Consider the following 26,960-nt stretch of genomic DNA (forward strand, 5'->3'; position numbering starts at 1 on the left):
TACATAAAATAAACCACAAATGCAGAGACTAACCTAATACACAACTGTTTTGCATATAATCAAATATTTATTTAAAATTCAGGTTTCATCTCCCTCTAATGGATAACATGCCAAAATATCTTCACCGCCCTCTCACCCCACGCTTTGCATCAAGACTTACTTGTTGATGTGATAATTAATATAATCAGCCAATGTTTAGTGTCTTGTAGGCTATAACTTCAGAATTTCCACAATGTTCAAAGAAAAGCAATTGCAGCAAGTTAGACATTCAATCACCCCCACACCCACCCACCCAAACAGATAACAGTGGAGATTTCCAGAAGAATGCAAATGAGAGCTGCAAGATGTTCATTTGTTAATGTTTTGCCTTTAGCTTTGAGTGCATTCATATTTCTCCACATCATCAGTGTCATGAGAACAAATACAAACATGTATGCAAATCATTCAATACAAACTGTGAATTAGGGCAACTGGGAGATTCCTGCGCACACAAATTAAGTACATTAAAATGAAAATATGAATTAAAACTGTGCAAACTGTACATATGTAAAAGGCTGAGTGTGAATCATCTGCATACATTACTGTGACTGTACCTGCAGGCAGCTCGGCCCCACCCTGCCCAGCCGAGCCACAGCCATTTTCACGGTATTTGGGGTTTCCCTTCAGGGACTCAGCTAAAGCCACTCAAAGAACCATATTTGTTCTTTTATTCCGCTTTTAACGTTTCAACAAACAAGTGCAGTTTTGGGAGCTGTCATTGCAGTCGCACAGCTTCAACACATGACACGTTGCCTCAGGAGAAACCTCCGAGACACGCCAACAAACTCCACGACGGTCGATATAGCTCCTGTGGCGCGCGGGACTTGGCACGCGCAACGCATCTTCATATAGAGCGAGAGAAGACTTAAACCCACGGGGATTGTCTAAATGGACACTTAAGTGTATACTTTTATAGGGGAAGAGACGAAAAAAAAAAAAAAAAAGCGCACAATTTTAGGAGTGGCCTCATTTCATGTAATAAAAAATACAAATAAAAAAGTCTCTTAATTTTTTTATTTTTTATTTTTTTTAATTCTGTGTGTCAGTTCCACTGAACTCAAACTAATTTGACCTAAATGATTCATCCTTCCCTCTTGGATTTCACTATTGTTCATGTTTGTTTAAGGAGGAAACCGTTGTTAAATTAATGTTTTCGATTTTACACATTACTACTTAGAAGTGACACCTTACTCTCACAGTGGAAAAGAACCCGCAGCTCCACGGACGCAGACACAGTGCTCACCTGCAAGACACGGTGATCTCCACTTTGGTGGCCGGGATGCTTCCACTGATGGGGTCGAAGTCACGGACCGTCCCCGTGGCCTCCACTTTGTCCATAACGTCTCCCTCCATGCTTGCGGGAGACCCACGCCGGCTCCCCGGGCCGCGAGTGACAGTGTCCCTCCGCGCGTGAACCTGGAGAGCGGACGGTGGAGAGCCGGGGCGCAGCGGACAGACGGGCGGGCGGGAGCGGATAGGGTCCGAACTAAGCTCCTAAGTGCTGTCCATTGGACGGGCATGAAAAGTTTAACGGGAGGATGCGTCGGAGAAGGCGGCAGATGCGACTAGAAGTGGGGGGATCACGCGCCAGGACGCACCAGGCAGGGAATGAGCTCTTCTGTCAGAGGAGCGTCGGAAAAGTAAAAGCTGTGAACTCCACCCCTCCTGTCCGCATTTTCCTACACGCGGGGCTGCGTCTGTCTGACACTCGTTGCAGATTGTATTGATTTATTCTGGACGGATCGTTATTTTTGGTCCAAATTGGTTTTAAAGCATCTAAGTGAGAGAAAATAAAAGACCTCTAAGGGCATAGCCTTTGTCGCTCGGGACTGAAGGCAATTTATCTCCTATTATTGTCTTTTTTTCTTTTCTTTTCTTTTTAAAGAACAGTCCGAAAAGCCTGCAGTTTAAAGGTTTGGTTCAGTCTGAGGATCAAAAGTGCGTTTTTACTGCTTTGGTTTAAGAAATCTGCATGGGGAGTCCCTACAGAAGTAACATCTACCGCCTCCAACTAACGATATGATAAAATGCTCAAAGTCAACCTTTTCGTCGCTCGTTGCGGATGAATAGTTTATTCCTCATCCAGTGTTAAAATTACATCAGTTCCTCCGGAGCCACCAGCTCTTATTACTAATTGAAAGGCTGCTTGTCTGTTTCAGCATCTGGACAGCTCCTCTCCTCTCCTTTAACTCCTGCAGCCTCAGCCTGGTGCTTCATTTGTTCTGCCAATAATAAAAGTGAAGGGGATGGCTGTGTGTGTTCATCTGAGGGTGGATGGAAGGGTGGATGTACTCACCCCGAGGAGCCCCCTTTGCCTTTCAACATATGCCTGATTGAGCAACGTGGTGAAATGTGTGAAAATCCACCCCGTGTGTGTGGGTATGTGTGGGTGGCTGTGCGCTGGGGGTGCACTCCCATCAGTCACTGCGACCAACTACCGAGAAATCTCCGAGCAGAGGATCACTGCGCACTGATTGTTTCTCATTTATGAAACGCTTCTTAAGAAATCCCTCTCCTTGTCACCTGAAGCTGTTCAACCCAGATATCAGCTATTGCACCTAATTTACAACATCTACTAAATTTTGAATTCAATAAATTAAGTTTCTTCAACTTAATTTCGCCTACAGATGTTAAAGAAAATCATGTTAGTAGTATCTAGAGCAGGGGTGTCAAACTCATTTTAGTTCAGGGGCCATATTCAGCTAAATTTGATGTGCAGTGGGCCAGACCAGAAAAATAATAACATAATAACCTATAAATAATGACAACTCCAAACTTTTGTCTTTGTTTTAGTGTACAAAACCCCCATTAAATTACGAAAATACTTACTTTTATAAACTAGCAAAAAAAAAAAAAAAAAAAAAAACCTGAAATTTAAATTAAAAAACATAAGAAAATATTGTGCAATTTTAACAATATTATTCCTCAACTTCTCATTTCTCCATGTGCATTATGGATCAGTTCTACAAAGACACTAAACACTGAGGATGTCATACCTGCTGCCAGACGCTAGTCTGGTTTTGTCTGTCTTTTATGTTTTGTTTGTCATTTCCTGTTTTATTTTGTTAAGTTTTCCCTCATGTGTCTTGTCCGTCGTCTTTACTTCCTGTTCCCCGTTCATCCTGACCTCTGTCCTGATTACCTGTCTCCGCCCTGATTTGCTCCACCTGTGTCTAGTTGTCTTCCCTCCCTTTTGTGTATTTATACCCTGTCCTTTCCCCTTGTCAGTTGCCAGTTTGTAACTCCTGTAGTTCTTACCAGCGTCTTGACCTCGTTTGTTCGTTTTGTCTGCCTGTTGTGACCCTTTTTGGATTCCTCGATTTTTTGCCTACTGCCTGCTACTTGTCGGTTTTGTCTGCCTCATTGGATTTCCTGGTTTCGATCTTCTCGCCCTGACTTTCTGGTACGTGAGTATTTGTCTAGCCCTTATGTCCTGTTGCCTGAGTGATAGCCTGCCTGTGCATGACCTGTTTCCGTCCCTGACTTCCCTTTGCTTTTCCCCAGTCGGGAAAAAAAACCCAAACACCGCTCGGGGAGACGGGCTGCCGCCCTCGAACCGGAGGACGAATCAGAGGAGGATATCTCCCACCTTTATCCTCAAGATTCTGTCATTATTATTATTCTTTCACCTGTGTGTGAATAATAAATTCTTTGAACCTTACTTTTGTGTCCAAGTTTCTGCATTTGGATTCAGTGTTTGTACTAGCCGCATTACAGTACAAACTGGCCATAAAATGAATCCAGCAGAACTCACACAGGTCAAGGAGGCTATCCAGTCCCAGGGGCACAGGCTGGGTGGACATGAGCAGGTTCTCCACACCCTCCTCGATAAAATGAACCAGCTCACTACTCAGGTCACCCAACTCACCAGTACCCAAGCTGTGGCTGCAGCTGCGTCAGGCGAGAATCGAGCCGCTACCCCGCCAGTTCGAGACTCGGTTGAGCCGAACATTCCGGCGCCATCCAAATATTCTGGTAATCCTGATACCTGTCGTGATTTTTTCACCCAGCTCCAGTTAATTTTTGCTTCCCAGCCCGTTCGATTTGCTAAAGACTCTGTTAAGATTGCATATGTGGCCAGCCTGTTGGAAGGCCCTCCTTTAAGCTATTTCAGCGCCCTTTTTGAGCAAAATTCCCCTGCTGTTCAGTCTTTTTCGACCCTTGTATCAGAACTTAAGAGGGTTTATGACCACCCGATCCGGAGCCAATTTGCTGGTCATCAGCTCATGAGGCTTAGACAGGGAGATATGACAATCAGGCAGTATGTGAGCGCCTTTCGTTCCCTAGCGGTTGAATCGGGGTGGAACAACCAGGCCCTGATTACCGCTTTTTTTGACCGGCCTAAGTCGTTCTGTTGGCCGGGAGATGGCGCTTCGCCAACAGCTGCACTCCTTAGACGACGTCATCACCGAGGCTATCCGGGTCGCAGATCAAGAGTCTGTGTGGCAGTCAGAAGAACCCGAGGTCCGCACTCCGACTAGCAAGGGACCTGGTCGTGAGGTGGTTCGTTCTCCAGTTGCTGAGTCCTGCGGCAATAAAGAGGAGCCGATGCAACTGGGCCGGGCTCACATCTCGGCTGCAGAACGCCAACGACGTTTGGTTGAAGGCCTCTGTTTATACTGCGGACAAGGAGGGCACAGAGTCAGCAGCTGTGTCTTAAGACCAGATGCTAAGACAGGTGAGGGGTCGCTATTGAGCCGAACTGTTTGTCTGTCCACTGTCACTCGTCCGTTTCCTGTGGTTCTTCTGTGCTCTGATTCTCTGTCTCTCCAGCACCCCGTCCTGATCGATTCCGGTTCCGACGCTAATCTTATGGATCAGAATCTGGTACTTAAGTTGGGACTCAGCTCTACGCCTATCCAGCGTCCACTAGAAGCTCGAGCCCTGGATGATCACGTGATCTGCAGGATAACCCACTGTACTGAGCCGGTTGCTGTGCAGTTTATGGACGGACACACTGAGGACATCAGTTTTCATATTTACAACTCAGACACTCAACCACTTATCCTGGGTTATCCTTGGTTGCAGAAACACGAACCTTTTATTGATTGGGGCACGGGGGAGGTCTATTCGTGGGGTAAAGAATGTGGAGCTCGTTGCAAGTTTGTTAAGTTACCTGTTTGTCCTCCCAAGTTGCCTCAGATCTCCGTGGCCCCGGTTAGTTTTCCTCAGGAGGAGGATAAAGACTTCCCTGCACTAGAAAAGGTTCCTCCATGTTACCATGACCTTAAGGAGGTATTCAGTAAATCTAAGGCTACGGCCCTACCTCCTCATCGCCCTTATGACTGTTCTATTGAATTACGACCTGGTACTTCTCCTCCTAAAGGGAGATTATATTCCCTGTCCGGCCCAGAGAACCTGGCTATGAAAAAGTATATAGACGAGTCCCTGGCAGATGGGTTAATTCGGCCCTCGTCGTCGCCTGCAGGAGCAGGCTTCTTTTTTGTTGATAAGAAGGATAAGACTCTAAGACCATGCATTGACTATAGGGGGCTTAACGACATTACAATTCGTAACAGATATCCCTTGCCGCTGATGTCATCAGCATTCGAACTGTTACACGGGGCCAAAATTTTCTCCAAGCTAGACCTTCGCAATGCTTACCACTTGGTTAGGATTAGAGAAGGAGATGAGTGGAAGACAGCCTTCAACACCCCCAGTGGCCACTACGAGTACCTGGTAATGCCTTTTGGCCTCACCAACGCCCCTGCTGTCTTCCAGGCCCTTGTAAATGACGTACTCAGGGATATGCTAAATGTGTTTGTGTTTGTATATCTGGACGACATTCTGATTTTTTCCCCAGACGAGGAGACACACATTCAACATGTTCGCCAGGTGCTTCAAAGGCTACTCGCAAACCAATTATTCGTCAAGGCAGAAAAGTGCGAGTTCCACCAGCCCACGGTTTCTTTTCTGGGATTCATCATTTCTGAGGGAAGTGTCCAGATGGACCCTGAGAAGGTTAGTGCGGTGAGGGAGTGGCCGACTCCTGTTTCCCGGAAGGATGTTCAAAGGTTTCTTGGCTTCGCTAACTTTTATAGGAAGTTTATTCGGGGGTTCAGCAGTGTGGCTGCCCCTCTGCATGCTCTCACCTCTTCCAAGTCTGTATTCAGGTGGAGTCCGGAAGCTGATAAGGCGTTTAACCGCCTAAAGGGGGCGTTCTCCACCGCCCCTGTCCTGTCCGTCCCTGATCCAGCTCTGCAGTTTGTGGTGGAAGTCGATGCCTCTGATTTGGGAGTGGGGGCTGTCATATCTCAACGCTCCCCTGCTGACAATAGGCTCCACCCCTGCGCCTACTTGTCAAGGAGACTGTCTCCAGCTGAGAGGAATTATGACATTGGTAATCGTGAGCTGTTGGCCATCAAGGTGGCGTTGGAGGAATGGCGGCATTGGCTGGAGGGGACGGATGTGCCGTTTCTCATCTGGACCGATCATAAGAACCTCGAATACCTCAAATCGGCTAAGCGCCTCAACTCCCGTCAGGCCAGGTGGGCTCTATTTTTCACTCGCTTCAACTTCACCCTGTCCTACTGTCCTGGCTCCAAGAATGGGAAACCGGACGCTCTCTCCAGAGTCTTCTCTCCTGACACATCTGTTTCTGAACCTGAAACTATTATACCCAGTTCCTGTATGGTGGGGTCTTTTCAATGGGGTGTTGAAAAATTGGTTATGGAGGCCCTGAATGACTGTGTGATCCCGGATGGCGTACCGCCAGACCGCCTGTTTGTCCCTCCTCACCTCCGGCCCCAGGTGATCCAGTGGGGCCACGCTTCCAAGATGGCGTGCCATCCCGGGGTGAAGAGGACCCTGTTTGTGCTAAAGCAACGTTTTTGGTGGACAGCCATGGAGAAGGACGTCGCAGAATACGTGGCCGCCTGTCCTGTATGTGCTGTCAATAAGACCTCCAATAAGTCCCCCATGGGGGAGTTGCGGCCGTTACCTATCCCCAAACGACCCTGGTCGGACATTGCTCTGGACTTCGTGACTGGTTTGCCCTTGTCCAACGGTAACACAGTTGTTCTTTCTGTAGTGGATAGGTTCTCTAAGATGGTGCACTTTATTCCCCTACCTAAGCTCCCTTCAGCTAAGGAAACAGCAGAGGCGCTGTTGACTCATGTTTTTCGCCTTCATGGTTTCCCTAGAGACGTGGTCTCCGATAGGGGGCCCCAGTTCATTGCTAGTTTTTGGAAAGCCTTTTGTTCTCTCGTTGGTGCTTCTGTCAGTTTGTCTTCTGGTTTTCACCCGCAGACCAACGGCCAAACGGAAAGGCTTAATCAGGTCCTGGAGGTGGGTCTCCGTGTGTTGGCTTCTCAGAACCCCACCTCCTGGAGTCGTCATCTGGTGTGGGTGGAGTTTGCTCACAACTCGCTTCCCAGTGCTTCTTCTGGTCTTTCACCTTTTCACGTGGTGTATGGTTATCAGCCACCCTTGTTTCCTTCACTGGAGAAGGAAGTGGGCGTGCCTTCGGCCTTGGCTCTAATCCACAGATGCAAGAGGACCTGGACTCGAGCTAGACAAGCCCTGTTGAAGGCTTCAGGCCGCTACAAGACCTCGGCGGATTCACGTAGAAGCCCCGCTCCCGTTTACCATCCGGACCAGCGGGTTTGGCTGTCGGCCAAACATCTTCCTCTTCGTATTGAGAGTCGCAAGTTGGCACCCAGGTTTGTAGGTCCATTTCCTATCTCGAAAATAATTAATCCTGTCTCTGTACGCCTTAAGCTGCCAAGGTCTATGAGGATCCATCCCACTTTTCATGTGAGCCAAATCAAACCCGTGAAAGACAGCCACCTGGTCCCGCCTACCCAACCTCCACCTCCTCCTCGGATGATTGATGGGGATCCGGCCTACACAGTTCGACGTCTTATGGCTGCTCGTCGGCGAGGGAGAGGTTTCCAGTACCTCGTGGATTGGGAGGGTTATGGACCTGAGGAACGCTCCTGGGTGCCGGCTTCCCGGATTCTGGACCCGGACCTGATTCAACAATTCCATCGGAGTCATCCTGATGTCCCTGGTCCGTCTGGTGCCGTCCCTAGGAGGGGGGGTACTGTCATACCTGCTGCCAGACGCTAGTCTGGTTTTGTCTGTCTTTTATGTTTTGTTTGTCATTTCCTGTTTTATTTTGTTAAGTTTTCCCTCATGTGTCTTGTCCGTCGTCTTTACTTCCTGTTCCCCGTTCATCCTGACCTCTGTCCTGATTACCTGTCTCCGCCCTGATTTGCTCCACCTGTGTCTAGTTGTCTTCCCTCCCTTTTGTGTATTTATACCCTGTCCTTTCCCCTTGTCAGTCGCCAGTTTGTAACTCCTGTAGTTCTTACCAGCGTCTTGACCTCGTTTGTTCGTTTTGTCTGCCTGTTGTGACCCTTTTTGGATTCCTCGATTTTTTTGCCTACTGCCTGCTCCCTGTCGGTTTTGTCTGCCTCATTGGATTTCCTGGTTTCGATCCTCTCGCCCTGACTTTCTGGTACGTGAGTATTTGTCTAGCCCTTATGTCCTGTTGCCTGAGTGATAGCCTGCCTGTGCATGACCTGTTTCCGTCCCTGACTTCCCTTTGCTTTTCCCCAGTCGGGAAAAAAACCCCAAACACCGCTCGGGGAGACGGGCTGCTGCCCTCGAACCGGAGGACGAATCAGAGGAGGATATCTCCCACCTTTATCCTCAAGATTCTGTCATTATTATTATTCTTTCACCTGTGTGTGAATAATAAATTCTTTGAACCTTATTTTTGTGTCCGAGTTTCTGCATTTGGATTCAGTGTTTGTACTAGCCGCATTACAGAGGAACAGGCAGAAAAATTGTTAAAATTGTGCTTAATTTTCTACAGACATTTCAGCTTGTTCATATTTGTTCAGATTATTCACATTTTAGTGTTACAGGATAGTTTGTAAATGTAAATATTTTCATAATTTAATGTTATTTTTTGCACTAAAACAAAGGGGGAAAAAATGACATTGTTAATTCTAGATTTTTTTGTCTTAATTCAAGATTTTTTTTTACTTATTTGAAGATTTTTTTGGCCTAATTCAAGATTTTTTTTTTAACTTACTTGAAGATTTTTTTTTTTTGGCTTAATTGAAGATTTTTTGCTAAATTTGAGATTTTTTGGGCTTAATTGAAGATTTTTCTTTACTTAATTGAAAATTTTTTTGGCTTAATTGAAGATTTTTTTTTTAAATTTAATTGAAGATTTTTTTTTTTTTGGCTTGATTCAAGATTTTTTCCTTAAGTCAAGCAAAATTTTTTTGGCTTAATTCAATTCAAGACTGTGGAATTTTTGTACTTGGCAAAAACATCCCAGGGGCCGAACTGGACCCTTTGGCATTTGACCCCCGGGCCGCATGTTTGACACCCCTGATCTAGAGCATAACTGTGTCAGTCACAATTAGAGGCTTGTTGGATATACTTAACCCATACTGGCCCAGTGCTACTAATGTGGCATTTCCCAAATAGTTTTTTCTCTATATTTAAGTTTTCTTAAGTGATTTATTATAGTATTATCCTCTGTATTTTTTTTACTGTAAAAACCATGTATTTTCTATATTTAATTCCCTGATCATGTAGATGTTCATTAAAGCTCAGATTAAAGTTGAGGGTTATTACATCAGAAACCAAGAAAAGTGAAGATGAAGTGTCTTTTTCATTCCAGTCTGTCATTAACTGAACAGGAACCAAGTGTGTCCATCCACTGTCATATAACCAACTCCAAGGGTTTTACTGCTGAATCAATGTTGTAGAAGTTGACGGTGTTTCCACGGTAACTATGGAGCCTGTGAACATCCAAATGAGTCATATCTGAAGACCATGAAAAGATGAAGAACTGTTTTTTTACATCAGTCATTGACATGGATTGATAGGATTAGTGGATCAACATATATTAAACAGTTTAGATCAGTAGGTGGTTTTGGTCACCAGTGGACGTTTGGGTCTTTATGGGTTAAAGGTGGACGTTTGGGTCTTTATGGGATAAAGGTGGACGTTTGGGTCTTTCAGGGTTAAAAGTGGGCGTTTGGGTCTTTAAGGGTTAAAGGTGGACGTTTGGGTCTTTATGGGATAAAGGTGGACGTTTGGGTCTTTAAGGGTTAAAGGTGGACGTTTGGGTCTTTAGAGGTTAAAGGTGGATGTTTGGGTCTTTATGGGTTAAAGGTGGACGTTTGGGTCTTTATGGGTTAAAGGTGGACGTTTGGGTCTTTAAGGGTCAAAGGTGGATGTTTGGGTCTTTATGGGATAAAGGTGGACGTTTGGGTCTTTATGGGTTAAAGGTGGACGTTTGGGTCTTTCAGGGTTAAAAGTGGGAGTTTGAGTCTTTAAGGGTTAAAGGTGGACGTTTGGGTCTTTATGGGATAAAGGTGGACGTTTGGGTCTTTAAGGGTTAAAGGTGGATGTTTGGGTCTTTAGAGGTTAAAGATGGATGTTTGGGTCTTTAAGGGTTAAAGGTGGACGTTTGGGTCTTTATGGGTTAAAGGTGGACGTTTGGGTCTTTATGGGTTAAAGGTGGACATTTGAGTCTTTAAGGGTTAAAAGTGGGTGTTTGGGTCTTTAAGGGTTAAAGGTGGATGTTTGGGTCTTTATGGGTTAAAAGTGGACATTTGGTTCTTAAAGGGTTAAAGGTGGACATTTGGGTCTTTAAGGGTTAAAGGTGGACATTTGGGTCTTTAATGGTTAAAAGTGGGTGTTTGGGTCTTTAAGGGTTAAAAGAACCCTTTGGACACATGGTTGAAGTTCACTTTCCTGGGTTATAAAAGCAATATTCTCCAAACCACATGTCGGTTGTCTCTATAGACCCTAAGCAATACAATGAAAAAAAGGATCATCTTAGTTTTAGAATTTGGACTGTTTGTGGACGTTTCACAGCTTTATACAAAAAACCAACAAACAGAAAACTGTCCACTGCGAAGGACATTCCATAAATATTAAAAAAAAATGCATCTGAAAAAACTGCTGCATCATGATGTTTCCAAAATTGGCAATCATTCAATTAAAAAAAGCCAGAACTTGTACTTTCCTGGGTCTCAAGAGGTTATCTTCTTAATAAAAAAAACTATTAAAAAAAATAATAATAATAAAAATGCATTTCAACTTTAGCCTAATTTTGAGAAATAAAATCAATCTAAAAAAAATTCTAGATGCTTTTTTTCATAATTCATGCATGAAAGGGTTAAACTCTCATTGGCATTACTTAAATAGATGCATGCAAATTGTTACCTCAGTTTCTTTAAGATGAGCCAGTACATTTTTTTTTAGAGCACACTGCTCTGTAACAAGGCACGTGGAAATCCTGCTCCACGTGTGCACTGGTCCAGGTTACAGTGGTATCCATCACTCGTGTACACCTTTCCACCCACACCACAGAGTATTATGTGGTGGAATGTTAGTGTACTCCACCACATCACTCCATCATAAAACTGTACTTTCTCCTCCAACACATCTGTCTGACAGTAGTTGCTTTTTCACTGACCCTCAAATTGTGCAAATATAACTTACACAAAAAAATTTACCTAATGGAAAAACGACAATTTTGCCAAAGTCTCATTTTTTGATTAAAAGTTTTTGCGCTGGCAAGAGGTGGTTTTTCTGGCGTAGCACAAATGGTATATCACACAAAACTGCAATGGAAAGACCTTTTTTCACAACTAGAGTCAGGTGAATTACAAAAACATATGTTGACATATGTTACAACAAGCAAAGAAGAAGAAGAAACATGTCGCGGTATGTGAGGACACACCAGGAAACCCAATCATTTTTTAATTTAGTACGAGATAGAGGGGTAGTATATAATAATAATGAATATATCTGCAAATCAACACCATATTTACATTTGTCGCCATGTTTATGGAATGACGTGTCATTTCGCGATAATAAATAAACAAATCATCGCATTTGTGATTTAATGGAAAAACCGACATTACAAACTTCTGTTTTTTCGACATTTAGTAAGTATCGGTAAAGTTTTGCGCAGATATCCAATGGAAAAGCGACTACTTTTAGTTACTTTTCAGGTGCTCTGTTAAAAAACTACTGAAAACAGGAATATTCATCTGAGCTGTAGAAGAGTCAACATTACAAACATATGATGAGCTTACAGAACATCACAACTACACAACAGTAGTGATGTGTGGATTGATACTGAAATATTGATATCTCTGATACCAAATCTTTACAGTCTAGAATTCACAAATCAAAATATTGATACTTTTGATACTTCGGTCATTTGAGGTAATGTACATCAGGAACACAGTGGAAAGTGGCTGAACTATTAGGATCTTGTCCAAATGACGCAATTGGTGGGAACTAGAGATCGACCGATTATCGACCGGGTCAATTATCGGCGCCGATATTTGGAAATTTGACATATATCGGTATCAGCCTTTTTTTAATCCGACGGGCCGATATTAAGAAATCAATTTAAAACTGGGTTATTTCGGCTCAGATGCAGTCTCTCTCTCTCTCTCTATCTCTCTCTCTCTCTCTCTCTCCTCTCTCTCTCTCTCTCTCCTCTCTCTCTCTCTCTCTCTCTCTCTCTCTCTCTCTCTCTCTCTCTCTCTCTCTCTCTCTCGCTCTCTCTCTCTCTCTCTCTCTCTCTCTCTCTCTCTCTCTCTCTCTCTCTCTCTCTCTCTCTCTCTCTCTCTCTGGTTTAGGCTGAAACTGTCCTCACACACAGACTGGGACTGACTTGGGATGAGACTGTGTTCTACATACATTTTCTCCATTACTAATACATAGACCGTTTAGAGCCAGACTGATGAACTAATGTTCTGGTAAAAGCTCATCAGACTCCACCTCAGCGTGCTTCCCTAAAACAAGTGAAGTGAGTTTTTTCTGCGCTCTCTCTTAATCCCACACACATGCTTTTCTATCACAGACTGTTTCCATCTCCATATTATCAGCAGTCTAATTCACACACATGTCAGGAGCTAATATGACTTAGCAGAGCTGCCGCTAATGTTTACTCTGCTCTGACGTTCTTCTGAAACAGTAGTAGTAGTTGTGAGATGTAGAGCACAGGGATGTTTAGTACAGTTTCAGAAGAGTTGTCTGCGTTTACCTTTGACACGTGTTTTCTCTCCGGAGCTTCTCACACCAGAAAACTTCGCCTCTACACGGTGCGCACTCCTTCCGCGTCAGATTTCGACGCGAAAGGGGTACCCCCCGCGTCAAATAGTGCCGCTCTGGGGCTCTGACCGCATGCGTCGATTTCTGACTATTTGGGATGAGACTGTGTTGGTATGTAATGTAATAGTGTGTGTTTGCGTTAAAGTCACATGAAGAACTGTACAACTCACAACTACTAATGTTGCTGTGAGCTTTCTAGTCCTATGATCTGAAAATTAAAGTGAAGATGAGAGAGTCAAATTCAGAAGTGATTTATCTGGACATGGTGGAACATTTTAAATCCTGTGTGAGCTTTTAAAGCCCTAAAGGCTGTTTGTGTTCTGTCAGGAGTTTAACTGCACTCATAGCAACTATTATACTTTTTTACGGAGCTTTTGTCTTATTAATCATTAATAATGTAGCAGCATAGTTTTGAATGACAGGGTCCCTGCTATCACATGGTAAATATAAAATTTAATAATGAAATCAACTTAAGGCTTCCCAAATGCTGTAATAAATGAAGCATGATGAGTTGAGCCTATGTCAGCATGTGGCCCAAGAGTTTACAAGAGTCTCCCTGTATTTGTGCTGTGTTTGAACTTAAAACAAAGATAAGTCATTATAGTTATATTTAAATTTTACTTTTTTTACTGTGGAAAAATTTAAGGGAGCGATTTATTTAAGCTTTTATTCAACTTTATAAGAGATGCTTCTGAGTCTAGGAAATCCATACACTTCTGGAGCTATTATTTTTTATTTGTTTGATTAAATAAACATGTTTTAGGCATTCAAACAAAGTTCAGTGTTTGCATTATTCAAAATTTTTCACGCTGATTTTTACACTTTTACTGCAAATGAATATCGGCTCCAAATATCGGTTACTGGCCTCCTCTAACTACTAATAATCGGTATCGGCCCTGAAAAACCCCTATCGGTCGATCTCTAGTGGGAACTACTTCTTCTTCTGCCTGGGTAAGTGTGTACTGCGTCACACTTCTCAGTCAGTCAACCCTGATTCACTCAGTCCGTAAAAATAAATGTCAGAATGGAAAAGGAGTCATGCGTGGAACTATTTTAGCTCCACAAACCACCAAGAAGATGATTAATACGCAACTTTTCATTTTTATAATAGTTCTTAAGAATTAAACAATAATTACTCTCATGTCTTGAATTCTTTATGAAGTTATGATTTGAAATACACACTTTCATTTTTTATTTTTTTTTTTTTGGGGGGGGGGGGGGGGGGGGGGTTCTAGACATTAAGTGTATTAGTACAAGTATCGGTATCAGATTGGTATTGCTCGTACCAGCCTGAATTTTGCTCAGTATCAGATAGGAAAGGAAATCTGTAGTATCGAACATCACTACACAACAGTATATAAAACAGCACCGCATCAACTGTACATTTGACGACCATTATCAATGTTTCAAATAACTAAGTGTTCAATATCTAATGCCACTACTGATTTTTACCCCTTGGCTAACTCTGGCCAGAGGGGTATTAAAAGTACACAGCATGTCATGTTTTGTGTTTGTTGTCGTAAGAAAAAAAAAACAAAAAAAAACAATATCTTAGATGTCTTTGAGTCCTTCTTTAAGCTCCTGAGACCCAGGACAGTACATGTTTCATGAGTGACAACAGCATGATGCAACATTTTATTTCAGTTTCATAATTTTTTTTCAATGAATGTCCTTTGCAGTGGATAACTTTTTTTTTTTTTTTTTTAAACTAAAGCTGTGAAACTCTTGTCCACAAACATGAGCAAAAACTTGTAGCTGGGTCTTTTAATAAACAAATTCAACTGTACAAACTGATGAAAGAAGCTTCAAAAGTGAGTAAGTTTTACAATAAAAACACAAAAATCCCTTTAAATCATCCCTTATAATTCATTACAAGTGTTCTGTGGTAATTTTACCTGCATAGACACTGCCCTCTGTCTGAAATTTTCTCATTTTGTCTTGTTTTTCTACATTTTCTGGGTGTGGAAATTTGGTTCCATGCCCAGACCATCTTCCTTTTATACATTGTGCGGAGAAGAGCAGTGAATGATATGTTTTTATTGGCAATATACATGTTCATCTAACAACAATGCAGTACTGTGGAGAATTCCTGGGCTGACAGCAGATTTGTTGCTTTAATAAAGATATAATGAGAACACATATGCATTTCTCAGTGTCTATATTTAGAGCCAATCTGGATGAGAAGTATGTATAGCAGTAAAGAAAAAAAAAAAAAAAAACATCTCCGGGGAAAAAACAGCTTCTATAAACCAAAGCAGTCATATTTAGTGTGACTTCCCTTTGCTCTTAACATGCCTTTAACTCTTTTGTTCAGACAATATGAGATTTATTCCATTAATTTCCTTGTGTTTTACACCAGGTTTCATTCAACATGTGTCAAATGTTTCTAACTGTTCGTGTTGCTTCTTGTCATGGGGTTGGAGGTCACACTAAGTAATGATTTTAACCTTTAGAACCCATTTAGTTCCGTTTGTGTGTGTCTTTAAAGCCTGTGCACATATTGCCTGTATTTTCTTGTTGAATCTGAAGAAAGGATAAGAAGACATAAATATCATTAGCCTCATAGTGTAACTGCCTGAGTCTTTTTTTTTTTTTATTTTCAGGTCACAGCCATTGATGAAAAATGAAGCAGAGGCGCTTGGAGAGTACAGATGATTTGGCAAAAAATCTGTGTGTTTACATGACAACTTTTATTCCTGGCTTAAACTGATTAAAGGTTAGATTCTATTTAAGATGCCCATGTAAACACCTTATTCCAGTTGAAAAAGAAAAGTTCGGATTAAATTTAAACCCAATTAAAGTCACTGGTTTAATCCACTTTTGAATGCAGTCTAAATTATTCCTTGGACATGTAAACCCTTTATTCTGTTTGGACTTTATTCCTGCCATTCTGTACATGCTCGTTGTCTTGTCCTGCCGCGATGACGCACACATTCTGCACTGGCCGAAGAATATGCAATGCAGTCGAGTCAACTCAAACCGTTCCGGTAGGCTATTCTGATGGGATCTGCCAGCCTCTAAAAGCCTGAAGGAAGAGTTCATCACCTGTTTTTTATTAATTCATTTGTCATGCACTAATGAGTTTGATAAGTGGGCAAAACAGTTTGCACTGCAGTGCACCGATTGCCTTGTTCTCGCAGCCTTTCCGTTAGCTTAGCTTAGCCTAGCTTAGCGTAATCGCTTCATTCCTATGGTCAGACGTAGCTAGGCTTTTATAGGTTTAGGTGATTTGTATTATTTTATGAGTGATTTTGTGAAATTCAATTTTCCCTAATCATTACTTTAGTCTGGTGGGGTCAATATGATCACAAATGGAGGCTTAAATCATGGTGATGTGACTTATTGCAGTAATAAAATCTTGGGAAATAAAAACTAATGCTAAGCTAAAACTGTAAAGCAAAGCTAATTTAACGCATGAATCCCTTCCAACAAAAAGATTTTCCAACTTTCGTCAACACAACAGTCCCAAGATTGTATGAGTGCAGTAAGTCGTGGATCTAAAGAAATAATTTGGGAGAATCGGATTTCACAAAATCACTTACAAAAGACAACAAATCACCTTTAAAAAAACTGGCTATGTGTGACCATGGAAATGCAGTGACTATGCTAAGCTAAGCTAACAGAAGGGCTGCGAGAACCGAATAAATGTTTCTCATGTAAACCTTTATTCGGGTTTAACATTTCCATGTAAACAGAAGAGAAAGTACTTTAGTTCCAGATTCATTTCCTCTGGAAAAATAAATCGGATTAAAAAAATATCATGTAACCATGCCCAGTGTGACGTAGCCAATGATATGAGTATGTAAAAACAATGAAGCTAAAGGACTTTTGCAGAGTATTGTATGAATCCAGACACATGATACTGTCAGGGAACATTTTACATTTACTATTAGATACATCCTCTGGTAATACATGTGTGATTTAGTATTCAGAGGTCTTACGGCAGTATTTCCAAAGGATCTTAATATTTCCTCCACCTCTGTGTGTGAGCCCTATGCATGGCAGGAACACACCACTATAGCTCCATATAGGCCAAACCTGAACCATAAGACCTAGGCTGATTGGCACATTTCGGACAAAGCCCCATTAGAACACTGCCTCATTATTACTAGTGTTCTCTCAGTAATTAGGCCCCGTGGTGGTCTTTGGATGGTTGATTCCAGCTCCCCTGAGTGCACTGTTCCTGATCACCTGCTGAGAGGCTCTTCACTGTTCCCACCCGCAGCCGCCCCACTTCCTATATCTGTGGCAGGAGTATAATTACAACCGTACAAACCCTCTCTGTGGGGAGTGTGTATATGTGAGCTGTCGTACCAACCGGAAGAGAACAGCATCAGCAGGAGGGAGGCCAGATGATGGGGTACCGACTCAAATACTGCTTAAGTTTAGCTCTGCAGTTTTAGAAACAAAAGCAGAAATCTAGGTTTTTTTCTTTTAAAATAACCCCACACATTTCTATTGTAAATACTATCCATTTGACACCACTATTTTGTATTTACTGTATGTCAAATGTCACATTGTATGCAAAAATACACACAAACTAATCCATAACTCTTATATTCATGTAAACCTCCTCCACAGGCCACCATAGTGCATAAAAAGACAAGGCAAAAAAAGAGGATCTGGGCTCTTTCACATATGGAAACAACAGTCACTGAACCTAATGACAGGCTCAATGTCAATATTTTACAGGTGTCATTATGTGTAATATTCAATATTAATGCTAGTTTATAAAGAAGGAGTGAGAAGGAGTGAAGAAAAATCCCACATGAATTTCACATGTATAAAAATACATGCGCTTACATATGATGCACATGGGAAACACAACATTCTGGAGCAAATTCCCTTATGGAACCCAAGGCATACTACTGAGAAATCCGTATGGAATCCAAATATGAAGGCAGGACTAGCAGAGTTAACCAATCACAGATAAGATGGATGTGACGTGATTATGCGATGAGCAGATCCCTAATGTCAACAAACCTCAGCATGTTTCCAAGCCAGGTGTAAATTACTGCACAAAGTGAGAATTTTATTTTCCTTGGTCAGGATATGTACAGTCAGTCCAGCTTGGATTTACAAGGCTGACAATTAATACTGAACAAACAAGAACTCAAACTATGAATTATGAAAGAGCTGCAGCATCTGAAACTGACCACAATGAACATTTGAAATATAAACAGTACCACAGTGCTTCAGTTTCAGCTTCACAGTTTGTCATGTCTTTTATGGATTGGGATTGTCTCTCTCAACTCACCATATATTGTTTATTAGTAATTAGAAATTTCAGGTGACCCCATTTGAATTCCAGCTGACCCCATGTGGGATCCTGGCCCCAAGGTTGACAAAAACTGAATTAAACTGAACATAATTTCAGTACCTGACATTAAATAGACAAATTAATGTTAATTAATGTTGCTGTTGGTCCAGTGTGACATGAGGTTCCTTAGCTTTGTACAGAAATAGGCAATAGAAATGTCCTTCAGAGGGCTAGATTTGATTTTATGCTTTGAGTACATTTCAGAGCCAGCCCTTTGTTTTTTTTGTTTTTTTACATATACCATACTCAGTAAAGAACTCTAATCAGTACTTCTACTTTTACCAGACAAGTATTTACACAAGTATCTGTACTTCTACTTCTGAATGTGTACTTTTGTATGTGTTACAAGCAAATCTAGTCAAATTACAAATGTAGTACAAAGTTCACTAGTGCTTAAACAATTCATCTAATATTCCTGATACCCCTGACATAGTCTATGATTGTTTGGAAATAGTTCACATTAATATTGGATTAGAATTATATAGTGCTTTTTGGTCACTCAAAGCGCTTTACATTACTGGCCCATTATTCATTCGCTCTCACATTCTCCCTCTGGTGGTGGTAAACTACATCTGTAGCCACAGTTGCCCTGGGACAGACTGACAGAAGCGTGGCTGCCAATTTGCGCCAACGGCCCCTCCGACCACCACCTAACATTCACACGCATTCATACTCCAGTGTGAGTGGCACTGGAGGCAAGGAGGGTGAAGTGTCTTGCCCAAGGACACAATGGACTGACTAGGACAGAGCGGGATTCAAACCGCCAACCCTTGGGTTATTGGAGGACCCACTCTACCATCTGAGCCATGGCCGCCCTACATTACATTAAACTGACCTGAAATGACTGCAGACACACATGCTTTGTTGTTGGGTCCCATACTCTGCCAAACTCATCCTCTCTTCTGATAGCTTGAAGCCATTTTGTCCTCCTTTGTGGTTCAATATTATTATTATTTTGTAAAATGTAAAACTTTAATTGTTTTTTTTTTTTTAATTTGTGGTGCAAAAGGGCACACAGCAACTCCTTACGGCTAATGGCAGACACCGGTTTGTTTTCCCCTGTGACTCTAACCGGATGTGATGTTTGTGGGCATTCCTGGTGTTGCCTACTGTGGCTCACTTGGTAGAGTGGGTCGTCCAATGGCCAAAGGGTCGGCGGTTCGAATCCACTGCCCACATGTCAAAATGTCCTTGGGCAAGACACTGAACCCTAAATTGCTCCCAGTCTGGTCTGGCAGCGCCTTATATGGCAGCAGCCGCCTACTGGTGTATGAGTGTGTGTGTGAATGGGTGAATGTGAGGTCTTGTAAAACGCTGTGGGCACCATGAAGGTGTAGAAAAATGTGCCATATAAGTTCAGTCCATTTACCATTTACTATGTATCTATAATCTGCCAAACTCATCCTCTCTTCTGATAACTTGAAGCCATTTTGTCCTCCTTTGTGGTTTCATTTTATTATTTGGTAAAATGTAAAACTAATTGGTGATTTTTAAAAATGTATTTGCAGTGCAATAGGGCACACAGCCAGAGCCGTCGAGATGATGTAGGCAAGGTAGGCAGCTGCCTAGGGCCCCCTAGCTGGAGAGGGCCCCCCACGGCCGCATGGTCATTTATCTGTACAACTTCTTAAAAACCATCCATTGTAAACAAACCACCACAGTGAGGCAGCGCTAACGGGCCTTTCTAAACTAAATGACGAATGACATGGAATAACGAATGACCACATAAGATTTAGCGTAACAACTGCTCCTTTGTCATTCAGAATGGTTTGAATGGAATGATAATCACCATAAGTAATCACCTTTGACCAGCTGCAGTGATTACATACCGACTGCATTCAGTTACACTTTATCAAGAATGAATCACAATACCACATTAATTTCATGGGAAGAGATAAAAACATTTTATTCCAACTTGATCGACAACAGTGCGTATAATGTCATACGTGACATACGTGATGCCTTGGCTCTAATATATCAGGAAGACGACAGTGGACGCTTTAGTCCCGTAAAGTTGATACGGAATCGCTTTTATTTTGAAAATCAAGTTAGATGGGCTCGCGCAGCTCTCTGGAGCTTCACTTCCAGCTGAGGCTAGGGCTACGCCGACAGCTAACTTCAGGAGATAAATGCTCTTACTTCCATATTCTGTTCACTATATTTACTAGAGGCCAGCCAGCCAGTAAAGCGACACGTCGTTTTCCGTTATTCGAAGTCATCCGTCGTTCCCACTATAGCTGTCATTCCATTCAAACTATTCCGAAAGACAAAGGAGCAGTTGTTACGCTAAATCTTACGTGGTCATTCGTTATTCCATGTCATTCGTCATTTAGTTTGGAAAGGCCCAGCGCTAACCCTCTCCTGTACTGTTTTGTGACTGGGGAAGAATTTGAATTTGACGAATTTAAGTATAGAATAAACATAACTTCTCCATCGCCCTTTTCTACTGTTGTACAGCGTTCCAAAACTTCTTTGGAGCTAAATAATTTGGATGTGGAGGACCGAAGTACGACAGCATTAAAAGTATTTAGTCCTGAAAAGCCAAAGCTAAGCCTGCTGAAGTGTTTTCACTTACTCTGGACGTTGTCTGCCTCCTGCTGCGGTCACCCACACAACTTTATTCCAAACAAAATCGTCTGCTCCTATGAATCCCATCCAGTTTGGACAAAGAATCCATCCAGTTCATTGGACATTTTCCGTCAGCTAGCAATTTCCGTTGGTGATCTGTCCATTCCATTAGGAGAAAAATGTCCCTTTTCCATTGCGTTTGTATGTCTCATCCATACGTATGTTCCTTGTGTGTCAGCTGGTTTAGGCACAGAAGAGGACTAGAGTAGGACTGCAGCAAAAGTTTGGATTTTTAGTCCAACATTTGTTAGTCCCTCCCATCAGCTCTGTGCCCTCACTGCGGAACTGAGTTTTTTCTTCACGTTCAAGGAGGCACACGTAAACTATACACGAGGCGTTCAGGAACAATTACAATAATTAGGAAATTACAACACTTTTCAAAATCGTCAAATATTCAGAATATTCAAATACAACATCAAAAAAATGAATGGCGGTGTCTGTGAACCATGTCTGTGAACCATGTAATCACAGTCCTACATTTTAAACTCTGTAATTATCTATATTTCCCACACTTGCCCATCAACACATCACAACACTTTGCACCATGTGCTCAGGTAGTTTTGCCGATGAGGTCTGACGTTACATTTTGGTGCATTATGGGAAGTGAAGTTCTTCTCCTGTAAAGTTACTATCAAATCCTCCGCACTTTAATCATATACTTCTAGAATAAGGACAAAAGTAAGCCAAATGCCTTTTTTTTTTTTTTTCTTTTTTAGGTGCTTTACTTAAATTTCTGTCAGCGCCAACTGATAGTGACAATTTGTGTCATTCCCATCAACAATGCGTAATTGAAGACACTGTGTCCTTTACTACACTCTAGTGGATACTCTGTGTTGCGTAATACAGAGTAATTCACGACTCATTAAATGCACCAGAAAACAGGAAATCGCATCTGGATTTTATTTTTCTTCTTCAGTGATTCGACCACCACATCTTTGCATATTAGAGGCCTCACTTTACTTTCTTGCCTAAGGCCCCCAGATATCTTGAAACGGCCCTGCACACAGCAACTCCTCAGCATTATGGCTAATGGCAGAGACCAGTTTGTTTTCCCCCGCAGCTCTAACCAGATGTGACATTTGTGGGCATTCCCGTTGTTGCTGACTGTATCTGTATTTTACTTAAAAAGTCACTTTTTCTTCAGTTTTCTCTGTTCTGATATAATAATCTTTGAATTTACTCTGAGCTTTTATGAACATCTACATGATCAGTGAATTAAATATAGGAAAATACATGATTTACACTGAAAAAAAACTCAAACTAAAGAGGATAACATTACAATAGATTGTGATAAATCACTTAAGAAAGGTTAATAGAGAGAAAAATTAATTTGGGAGCTGCCACAAAATTACCACTGGGTCTTTGTGGGTTAACTATCAAGAATGTTTTGTGCATGTGCGCTGTTTTGGGAGTGGATGATGGACCTATACTGTTTTTCAGGCATGAAGAGGTTTTGTTCCAACGTTACTAAATTAGATAAAATTGACTGCAGACAAAAAATATTGTGTCAGATATTTTATTGTAGTTGTGTAACTGTTGTGATTGTATGACTGAAAAGGTTCATTTTAACTTTTCATGTAAGCAACTGTATTTGTAATAAGAGTTGAAAATCTGCATTAGCTGTTAACTCTATGTGTTGCTGTTTGGCTTCTACTTGTAAGTGACTGTTTTTGAGTGTCATACCACTATGTTGGCAATGGTGTGAATACTTGTTCCACATTCTCTGGAAAAACATTTTGAGAAAGATAGAGAAATATGTATACTCTGCACACTGCAGACAGATGCTGTTTTTCTGAAGAGGTTTAGAATAATGGCTAAGCTTACTAAAAAGTTACTGTCAATTATTTTAGTCTGCAGATTGAAAAACACCATGAATCGACTCTGAAATGAACAGCTGCGAAGCAACGTACTGTAAATGTATCATGGAAGAAATAGTGGGTATGAAACTTTCAGACGACTGTTGCTAAAAGTGGAGTTTTGATTTACTTTTCATGTTCTGCCTCAGTTTTTTCCAGTTTGTGTTGAAAGGAAGATTTTCTCTCAAGGATGAACATGCCATCTGTGGAAGAAATTAGTTATGTGTGAGTGAACAAAACACAAAACTGACAAATGGAGAAAAAAAAAATTGTGTGAATGGATGAATAAATGCAGGGTTCTCCTGTTCCACTGAAATTAAAAAGCAGCATGAGGCCCACAGACTGAGTGGGGTTGGTGTTTAGAAGCAAAATCACAACAATGAGATAGAAATACCCTACATTCACTCCAGTCTTGTTGTTTGAGGGTCTGTTTGTGTTGATAGGGTTGGGCAATCCAGCCCAACTCAAATGATGTTCTTTTCATATGATGATGTTTTGAAGCAGAACTACAATTCAAGATCTGAAATGTAATTTTCACCCAGCTTTTAAAATGCAGACGAAGTATAACATATACAACATCAAATTGTTTTGGTGTTGTTATCTCACTTGAATTCTACATTTTTGCATCATTACAGTACATTACAATACAGAAGTGGTTCTCAAACTTTTTACTGTGGAGTACCCCCTGAAATATACTTTTTTAGCCAAGCACCCCCAGCTCTCACTTCAGCATTTTTGATTTAAAAAAATGTGGAAAAGTTTGTTCCTGTGGCAAAGGTGTCTGTTTATATTTTCAAAACTTTGTAAACAAACAACATTTATTTAACTGTAATATATAAAAAATAACAGAGTTTTTTAAGTAAATTTTTTATGTGCGAAATATAAACGGAAAAGTGCCCTGTTTCACTGATAAGAAAATAAATAAATTGGTCATTAATTAATAAATGAACCTTTGATCAACAAAAAATAGCTACTTGAATAAACTCATTTTAAATAATATAAAAGAGACATGTTCTTAAAATGTTACCAAAGCTTAAGCAAGACAATTGACAATAAAACTATTATATGAATGTATTTATTGTGTTTTATATTTCAGCATTAATTCTCATTATTTATTTTGTATTCAGTACATAATGACTTATTTAATGTATTTTTCCCAAAAAATTTCAAGTACCCCCTGGGCTTCTTTAAGTACCCCTACGGGTATGCTTACCCCACTTTGGGAAACCCTGCATTACAGTATAGACGATCCCCAGATGAGGTAAACACTAGTTACTGTTTTTCTTTTACATACAGCTGCAGGGTTTCCCTAAATTACCTGGACTGAAAGTTGAAAGCAGGAAAACTTTATAATGAACCAAAAACATTTTCACACTCTAAAGCAACAGTGCAAATCAGGCTCAGTGGATCCGCAGCTTATGGAAAAGTCTGTACTCATGGTAATTCTTCATCATTATTTCTGCAGCATCAGCAAAACAACACATTATTCAAATGTAAAACTTAATGCAGACTAAACCCTTACACTTCACTGCAGACAGATGCATAAGTATCACTTTAAATCAACTCAATAATTTAGCAACTTGTGCTAACGACATTAATGCTACACACTCATGGGTTTGTGCAGCAGTTTCTGTAAAACCCACTGATAAATGGGCCACTTAAAACTAATGTTAGCTGAACAGAAAAGTATTGACAGGCTGAAAAGTAGATCATTTGCTAAATTAAGATCCATCACAATCATGAGATCTGCCAGCCCTGATCCATACCGCAGTGTGTTTAGGGTCAAAACAGGGTGGAATAACAGAAAAAGACAAAGAGACAAATTGAAGTTTTACAGGTTTTTACTAAAATAAGGCACTCGGAATGTACATCAGTAAGAGATTTAGGATGCTGAATATGAACTGTGAACTGGAACACACTGAACAAGAAGGATTTGAATTTTGGTGCAGTTTTTGTTTTGGGGCTCTATCAGCCCAGCTGCTTTTTGGCACCTGGTTGAACTCCAAAAAATAGTTACACAGTCAAAACCTGTTAAAAACAAAAAAGGAAAATCACCACAACACTGGAAACAACAGTAAAAACAAAACATAACGTGATAACAGAAACACTTCAGTCAGGGGTTTATAGAGATTAGTGATGCCTTTACTTCACAGAGTACATAACATGCTGCACACTTTTAATACCCCTCAGCCAAATATAGTGTAAGATTCTGTTGAAAGTTACTACTTTATAATTTAGTTTAGATTGTCTTTATGTAAGACTTATTACATACATATTTACATGTGGGAATACTCAGATATTGTAACTGCACAAGGACATTTGACCTTGAAAAAGTCAGTCAAGGTCGCCTATTTTCAGTACGCTTCTGCTCCATGCCAAGATGCACTCACAGTATAAATTTGGTGCAGATATGTCAATGCATTCTTCAGATAATGTGATTATGTTGTTGGATGGACAGACAGACGGACGGATGGATGAATAGACAACAAAACGATTACAATACATTTGCAATCGGCTGAGGGGTAAAAACCACAAGGAAAATGGTGTATAAAAAAAGCCCAGTTGGTCTCACTCACTGCTCTATGTTTTTGTTTTTTTTTATCCCATTACACAGGTGGTGGGGGGTGCACTGAGCATGCTCACATGTCTATGGACTGAACAAGCTCTGTTCTATCAGCATGATTTGAAATTTGAAATATTGAGAAAACGGTTGAATTTTTATGAACATTTGAAATAAATCATATATTCAGAACGCTCACCACAGACACGTCAGGGGTTAAAGGGTTAAAGCCAAAATTTGCAGATGGAAGTACAGTAGAGTAGTTGTACTACATGAATAAGCTTTTTTCACTCAAATCTGACCACACGAAATGCTGGGAAACTCGACTTCAAGGCCACAGCTGGTATACCATCGAGCAGCACATTAACAAAGAATGAAAATCTCCCGTTCTGAACTCCATTTTAATGAGCTCTAACATGAATACTTTCCTTCCGTGAGAGTGAAGAAGAAGCTCCACTTTCATTCTACTGTGACATAAATCAACAATACTCCTGTGCCGAACCGGAAACACATTTGTCATTCTCCATTTCAGATGATCGGATCACTCTGTCAGCACTGCGGTGCCTCTGAGGAGGGGGAAACGGGGAGCATTAGATCCCTCTGCTGAGATGTTCACGTTATAATGAGAGGAGCAGCGTGTGTGGACTTCAACCATACCAATACACAGAACAAATGAACACTTTAACTCAACTGAGAAGGTACATTTTTTTCCCATCGTCGCTCCATAGCTCTGTCCAGTTGAGCCGCACAGATGTGAGATTGATGGAGCTTCACCATGCATGTATAGAGGAAGAGCATGAGCTTTTGGCTCATTTATCTTCTGTGACAAAAAAGGTTAAATGTGACAAGACAGGGATCATTTCTGTATGATTGTGTACATGTACTATATGTAGCAGAGGTACATCTGTTACATAGCAGAAAATGTGACATCTCCCACAGTGGAATGCATCTGTTTTCAATGACGGTGACAGAAAAAGGTTGTTTTACTGCAGTGGAGCTCCAACACTTAATTATGTTGAGGAAATTCCAGTCGTGTTCATTGCATGTCACTTGTATTGTATGTTCTCACCTGAAGCCTGCGAGAGAAATCACACATATAATCATTTAGTGTCTGTGAATCCCACAAACTCTGTTGCGATAATATATTCACAGGTACACTGGAAGTTATATAAGCCTGCTTTCAAAAGCTACCATTTGACTCCAGCTGCTCCTGCTCTGACATGTACAATGGCTAATTCTTTCACATCATGTTCCTAAAAAAAGCATCAAAGAAATCATCAACTCTTTTATTGAGAGCTGTCATGCATGCAGGAATCTCATAGCCTTTCCAAACTGTGATGTGAGGGGGGGTGTTCACATTTTAATAAAAGAAAATGATGCTGGGAGCATTTCTCATATCTTGTGACAGATCTGTTGGTGAGGCATCTGTGACAGCAGGGAGGACTCAGCA

At 41.2% G+C, this 26,960-nt stretch overlaps 1 protein-coding gene and 1 long non-coding RNA gene across 3 annotated transcripts in view; one reads left to right on the forward strand and one right to left on the reverse strand.

Moving 5' to 3' along the window:
- The window catches only part of cpne5a (copine Va), a 141,666-nt gene extending 139,793 nt beyond the window's left edge, over positions 1-1,873 (reverse strand). For both annotated transcript variants that reach the window (XM_030138231.1, XM_030138230.1), the window contains exon 1: positions 1,283-1,873. In XM_030138231.1, the coding sequence (XP_029994091.1) occupies positions 1,283-1,392 (110 nt within the window). In that variant the 5' untranslated portion in view covers positions 1,393-1,873. The remainder of the gene's footprint in view (positions 1-1,282) is intronic.
- Positions 1,874-2,470: 597 nt separating this feature from the next.
- On the forward strand, positions 2,471-9,443 carry LOC115422140 (uncharacterized). Its single transcript, XR_003935795.1, has 3 exons — positions 2,471-2,690; positions 7,141-7,145; positions 9,397-9,443. It is a non-coding gene; the product is annotated as an uncharacterized LOC115422140 (long non-coding RNA).
- The last annotated feature ends 17,517 nt before the right edge of the window (positions 9,444-26,960 follow it).

This window comes from Sphaeramia orbicularis, chromosome 7 (genome assembly GCF_902148855.1).
Source record: "Sphaeramia orbicularis chromosome 7, fSphaOr1.1, whole genome shotgun sequence".
NCBI lineage: Eukaryota > Metazoa > Chordata > Actinopteri > Kurtiformes > Apogonidae > Sphaeramia > Sphaeramia orbicularis.